General features: G+C 53.4%; 1 protein-coding gene across 1 annotated transcript in view; it reads right to left on the bottom strand.

Annotated features, from left to right (window-relative positions):
• Positions 1 to 5,975: 5,975 nt before the first annotated feature.
• The window catches only part of F8 (coagulation factor VIII), a 36,006-nt gene continuing 35,146 nt past the window's right edge, over positions 5,976 to 6,835 (bottom strand). The window contains exons 26-27 of the mRNA XM_075106956.1: positions 6,632 to 6,808; positions 5,976 to 6,405 (exon numbers count right to left, since the gene is read on the bottom strand). Of these exons, the coding sequence (XP_074963057.1) occupies positions 6,250 to 6,405; positions 6,632 to 6,808 (333 nt within the window). The 3' untranslated portion in view covers positions 5,976 to 6,249. The remainder of the gene's footprint in view (positions 6,406 to 6,631; positions 6,809 to 6,835) is intronic.

The following is a 6,835-nucleotide window of genomic DNA, read 5'->3' as shown; positions in this document are numbered from 1 at the left end:
CAGCCCAGCCCTGCCTCTCACAAGGTGGGTGCTCAGAGGCAGGAAAGGTGCTGTGGGTCTGCCCTCAACTCATCCCACAGGAGAATTCAGAGTGACACCAGGAATGCATCATCTTTGTACGTAAATGGAACCAGAAAGCTTACATCTTGCACAGATGCCCTGATCTGGAAGCCTGGGAAAGTTCTCATATAAGCTTTGTGCTCTGGGCCCTGTCTGCTGTTTTAACTATGGCCTCGTAGACTGGGGACTAGCTTTTAGTCAGCATCCTCCCTTGTGAATCTTCTCCTGCTGAATCTTACACAGGTGGCCAGAGGTGTACTTCCTTGCCCCCATGTCTTGCTCATGACAGGGGGAATTTCAAAGCTATGACCCAGACAGCATGACCTGCCCCAGAGAAAGGGACCACCAGGTGGTGGGTGAAGCACGTGTGTATGTGAGGCAGCAGAGGAGCAGCAGGATCAGCAGGGCGATGGGGAGGATGCACAGGAGTGCTGCGGGAAGTTCTTGTAGAGGTGAGACCGTACAGTCTGCCAGCCAGGACCAGTAGATGCCTGTGGAAGAGACATGTCCTAGTGACTGCAAGGAAGCGATGGGAGAGGTATGCGAGCCAGGGTGTATGCTCCCAGGAGGTCTCTGTGGGACAGGCAGTGGTCTTGCCTCAGGGGGTTTGTTGGTGGCAGACCTGTGGATGTTCAATCATGACTCAGATTTCACATACCTGATCCTGCCAAAAGAAATCCCTCTGATCCCAGAAGCTGTTTCAGTCTTGCAACAAAACTCTCTACTGGGGACAACAAGGAGACACTAGAAACCCTCCTTTTTCTTGGATCTGAGTGTATTTTGAGGCAGGGTCAGGCCTTCTTCCCTGTGCTGATGTGCAGCATCCAGCCCCTCTCACTCCACACACATGCCACTTCCCTCACTCTGGGGCCAACCTAAGGAAATTCAGCCCCAGGACAAAGCCAGTACTCTCTGTGCAAACTGGTTTTACTTGTGTGCACAACAAGTGGAGGAGTGAGCCTGGTCGTGCACCCACATACACAGAAGATGAGAGGGTCATTGGGGGCAGCACAAAGAGCGTTCCCTGGTCAGGGCCACTGGGTGCCTTGTCTGCTGCAGGCTGAGACCAACAGGGAGGACAGGGAGCCCCCAGATCACAAGGGGCAGTGTGCCCACCCCTCCAGCATTGAAAAATGTCATAATTCCCAAGAAACTTCCTGGAAAACTCCATCCTCCTGGGCTGATGTTCCTGCAGTGGTCTCCAGCCCAAGAGTGCCCCATAAGGCTAGTTGCCCATCCTTTTTTCCTCCACAGCAGATACGTCAAGTGGATGGGGATTAAGGGGCAGAAACCCATGGATCTGCCACTCAGAGGTGAGTGGAGTGGGCAGTCAGTGCTGCTCAGGGCATGCTCTTCCCATCAGTCCTTCTCTTGTGGCAGCTGTTGTGCACTTAAATGGGATCACTTGGCTGGAGTCTTCTGCATCGTCCACATGTAGCTCCAGATCCACTTCCTGCCGTATCTTCAGCTTCACACTGCCCAGCTGGGAGGAGGTCTTGGGCTTTGTTGAGGGAATTATGCCACCTGCCAGGCATTACGCCACCGTCAACAGGGCTCAGCCCTAGGTTCCTGCTCAAAGAAGATGAGACGCCAATCCTCTGAGTAAAGAAGGGGTTTATTTATCTGACATGCAGAGAAGCTCAAACTGGGTGCCTCCAAAGAGGGACCCCAAACAAAGAATCCCTGGGCACTTATACCCTTGCAATCAAATCTACAATTCCTCACACAACAGTTCTGATCAGCAGTAATATTAGGGTCTGAGGGTCTTCTGTTCTACATTGGTCCCTTCATTGTCTCTAGGCAGGCCATTTCTTTTCTTATCTCTAAGGTTGCTGTGTCAGCTGATAAAGGCCATGATAATGGCCTTCCTTGCTTCCTTATCTTCCAGCTTGAACCAGCTCTGGGTCCTTCTTTTACTTAACTAGGTAAAAGTTCAGCATATCTGGGTGAAAGTTCACAGTTTGCAGCCTAAGACTTCAGCAAATTTAGCTACTAATGCTAAGCAAATTCTGTGTAAGTAGTGTACCAAATCACACAACAGGCTTGCAGTGATTGTAGAAGATGAGGGCAATCAGCACCAGGAGCAGAAGACAGACAACTATGAGGGCCATATTTTGCAGCTGGGCATGGTGGGACCTGTGGTCCAGACTTTGTCTGTGGCGTTCCCTGGAAAGCCTGTAAAATCAGATTAGGATGAGAAAATAATGGACTAGGTCAGGGTCCTAGAAAAATCCCTGGGGTGCCTGACTGCATTCAGCACCAACAGACATGCCTCCTAGGCTGGAAGATGCTGCTTGGACCGCCATCTCCTCTAGCCCTGCCTGGCTGACCAAGAAGGATCTGCAGAGCACTTTGGAGCATCCTTACCCAGTGGCTGAGGCAGCCCAGGAGGAGGACTACTCATCAAGAGCAAGCCTTGCCTTTCCTGGAGAGAGCAGGTTGGGGTGTGAGTACAGACAAACAGTGGGATCATGGGGCATGGCTTTGAAATGTGCTGCCCTATGCACGTTCTGGAGGCAGGACACCTTGGCTCCAGGCTCCTCTTGCACTCACAGGCTAGAAACAGGCTGGTAACCATGAGGGGTAGGAGGCAAGAGATATGGAGAAGAGATAAGCCCTACAGGTAATCATGGAATACGTAGGAAGTGGGAGAAATGTGACAAGAGACACCTGACAGGAAAGGATAGGCTAAGTATCTTAATTCCCTCTTGGTTACATATTGGAAAACTGAGGCAGAGGAAGCGATGAGCAGCTTAGCCCTAGCACTAAGGCTGAACTGGAAATTAAGCTGTGCTTTCCCGAGTTTGCTTTGCTTCCTGTCAGCCATGGTCCCTGCTCAGGTGCTCTCTTCAGCATACTGCTGCCCATTTCTGTTATGTGCTGGCAACTTTTTCAGAAATGGTGCTTGTTTGCCCAGCTGCAATACCTGCATACATCCCTCATATCTGGCTTAGGTAGGGGCTACATAGCAGAGGCTCTCCATCTAGCATGGGACAAGCTGGATTCAGAAGTAGCCCTGGCCCATGGCTTATCTGGCTGGGGCTCAGCATTGAAGCAGCTCGCACTCTTTGGATTGCAAAACAATTTCTGCTTGGGCTCTACTAGAAAGGGATGGCAGGGATGTGTTTTGTCTTCCTGGAGACACCAGACAGCTCCATGATCACTGGATCACCCAGCCCAGGTAATCCTAGCAGCTGAGCCATAAAGAGAATAAGATCCCTGGTGTTCAGGAGGATTTGGCCAGGCAGCCCCTGCCACAGCAGGGCTCTTTGCAGGGTGGTGACTAGACAGGACATCCCCTGGCTGAGAGGCAGAGGGCTTTGTGCTGATCCAGCCCCTCCCCTGCACAGAAACATCTGTGGCTTGGGGGAGGCTGTGATGCACCTCAGATCTGTGTCACACAGGGAGGAAACAGCATCTGGTCTCCATTCCCCACAAGAAAATGTCAAGAGATTCTTCCAGTAATGGACGCCAGAGCTTGGCAGGCTTTGACATATCTGACTGCCTGCCCACACTCCCCTCCCAGTGCGCTCGCTCAGCATAGCCCCTTCACTACTTCCTGGGTGGCTGGAGAACATCGTGGAACTGCTCAGGGCTGGTTGGTGAACACTGCTCGGTCACCTGCAGAGATTTCAGTCCTGTTTCCTCTTTGAAAATAATCCAGAGAAGGCTCTGGTACACACAGCTTTTTCTCTGATCTAACCCTGTGTCACCAGACAAACGTGCCACAGCATGGCAGCCTGTTTCTGGAGGTGGGATGAGCCTGAGCATCCACTGGTACAGGCAGGGACCGTGTCCCTGCTTCAAGAAGCAGAGCTGGGTACCATCCCTGAGAGACAAGGTAGCTGGGACTGTATGCAGCAGCCAGTCCTGTGTGACCGACTACACCTGCATCTGAACCAGCTCCTGGGTGGGCTTGTGGTTCTCACCAATTTTGATTTGCCAAACCCCTCTGCTCTTGACCAGTCCCCATCAGTCCCTCACTCTGATGGGTATTTAAGCTTCAGATGGTCAGGCCTAGCGTGGCCCACAGTGATAGCCATGGGCAGAGCATGCAGATGTCTGCCCTTGTCCAAGAGCATCAAGATGGGGGACTGGGCCAGTTCCTCAGTGAGTGCGTGGGTGGGTGTCTGTTTACAGTCCAGCTGCTGTACAGGGCTGGGCTGATGTCTCTGCTCTGTTCTATCTGCCATCAGACCATTCACCATGCCTGGGATGCTCCTCTGCACTGGTAGTCCAGAGACTGCAGCCAGCTGTCCTTGTGTATGTGGTCAGGAGAGATGTAGTTGCCTTGGAGCTGAGGAAGGTTGCCTTGAGAAGGGCCCAAGGTGGCAGGTTTTGTCCTCCCAGACTGAAGGCTACCCTGCCTCAGGCAGAGGTGTTCCCCTTTGAGAAGCTTATGGCTCCAATTCCTCTCCATGCCAGTGCTTGCCAGGCAGCCTTTCCTCACATCGGTGCCTGGTTATTGTCAGAATGCAATTAAGCCAAAGGGTGACTTCATGTCCTGCTTGGGGCTGTAATATAATCACAGCCAGGGCCACAGCAAAGGCTCCTTGTACAGCATGTCAAGCCTAGCAGTTGCATGAGGCTTTTTCAGCCCCACTTCATTTTAGACATCAGCTTCTTATCTCTTCTGGGTGTGGCTTCCTGGACAGGTCACGCCACCAGGCTGATCTGTAGAATGTGTCCCTACTTCCTCCAGACACAGGCTATGGGGAGGAGTGTCTGCACGCACCACAGCCAGCCCAGTGCACCCAAGGGCAGGCAGGAGCTGGGTGGCTCAGAGCAGCCGTTCCTCACACAGTCACCCTGCCTCATGGCAGGACGCTGGGGTCCCCACCACAACTGTCCCCTGGTGCTGCTGGCAAAACTCTCCTCAGAGCTTTCCCAGGCCACATGTCTTACAGGTGTGAGCAGACACTACCTGACTCTGATGGGGTGCCGTGGGAGTTCACAAGCCAATTGCTGGCTGTTGGTCTGGTGCACCTACCCTGCCCATCCCTCTGTGATGGTCGCCAGTAACTGGCTGACCCCTGCCATTCTCCAAAGTTCCCTTATAATCCTGCTTCCCACCCCATGCCAGTTGCCAGAGGTGTTTGTGGGGCCACCCAGCTCCCCCACCAGTGAGGGAGGACTCACAGCACTGGGATGGGTTGGTGCAGGCTCTCATGAGCTGGCAGTGATGACAATGCTGCCACTGCCATGGAGGAGAAGTGTGCTGCCTGGCAGGTATGACCCTGTGCCTGCTTCAGCCTGCTGGGGACTCTGGGCCTTAGTGAGGTGGCCATTGTTGCGGAAGGTCCCTACCCCATGAGAGGCATGAGGCACAGCCAGTGTCACCCTACTTGTTTCCATTCCAGGAAGGGGAAATATCTGCCACTGTGTGGGGTGGATGCCAGGTAGGGAGAGAGCCACCAGTGGCAGGAAGATGGCTCTGGCCCATGAGGATCATGGCAAGGTGGCAGCTCACCCAGCGGTCAACATCTCACCAGAGCCACTGGGAGCCACAGGCACCTACAAAACTCTTCCAGTGAGCGAGCAAGGAGGGCTTGCTCAAGGCAGCCATGGAAAGCTGGATAGTGGCACCCAGCCACGGCAGCAGGAACATTATGGGAAGGAGGTGAAGGGAAGTGGAGGACCAAAGCCCAGTGATGAGTCAGGTTGAGCAAGCACTGCCTCCCTCAAGCCACCGAACCCCAGTGATTGCAAAATGGACACTGGGGCCTGGAGCAGGGCCTTCTCCCCCAGCCCTTATCTTTGCTGCTTTGTCCTCCTCCAGGACTGTGCCCAGGCAGCAGGAGCTTTTGCAAAATGAAACTGAGGAGCTCTGGGGCGAATTAATTACTAGCTGCTGGTAACGCTGCCTGAACCCCTGGGGACTCCAAGGCTGGAGAAGAGGAGAAAGTGCAGAGAGATAGTGGAAAATTACTGTTTAATTCTTCAGCATTACACTGGAAAATTACTGTTTAATTCTTCAGCATTATGTCTGACTATATGGCATCTGGTAGGTGAGGGACAGGAAGAAGCTGATAGCGAGCCAGCCACTGCAACAGCTCTGCAGGCCACCTTCTCCCCAGCATCAGGGGCAGCCAGGGCCTTGGAGGGCTGCCTCTGGCCCTGGTGAGAGTTCAGTGTCTGGTTGGATGATGGTTCTTGGGCCAGTGCTGCCCTTGCCTGGCCCTGCAGCCATCAGTACTCCTGCTGAGTGTCACAGCCGAGGAACTCTACTCGCAGGGCAATGTGGTTGTGCCACTGACAGGGGTGTATCCTCACATAACGAGCAAAGATGGGGGGCTCCAGGGTATTCATCACTGTGTTGGTGTGGTCTCGGTTTGCCTTGAAAATCTGGAGAGGAGATAGAAATCAGGGGTGCGCTCTCTTCTGCTGGTATAGTGAGCCCATGACCAACCCAGACAAGCACCACTTGGAAATGCTTTAGGAAGGAAAAAGCACAGCCTGGCTCACTGCTTTTGCAAAAAAATCCTATAAGCATGTTTACTGCCAAGGGCTGTGCTTGCTGCCCCAGTGGGTGGCCATGGGCTGCCTCTGGCCACGGAGCAGCTCTGCCTACCTTCTCCTTGCCATCCTGCAGGACCGGGCTCCAGTGCACTCCATTCTGGCTGCTGGAGACAGTAAACTCCTCCACAAACATGTGGGTGAAGACAGATTTTGCACCTTGGGTTATGACTGCAGTCACCTTCTTGGTTACTTCAAAGTCCACCTGCAACCACTCGCTGGGGCTGTTGCTCTGGGGAAGGACAGACTGCCTTCAACC

This window comes from Phalacrocorax aristotelis, chromosome 11 (assembly GCF_949628215.1).
Source record: "Phalacrocorax aristotelis chromosome 11, bGulAri2.1, whole genome shotgun sequence".
NCBI lineage: Eukaryota > Metazoa > Chordata > Aves > Suliformes > Phalacrocoracidae > Phalacrocorax > Phalacrocorax aristotelis.
This window is presented reverse-complemented; position numbering and strand designations above follow the sequence as displayed.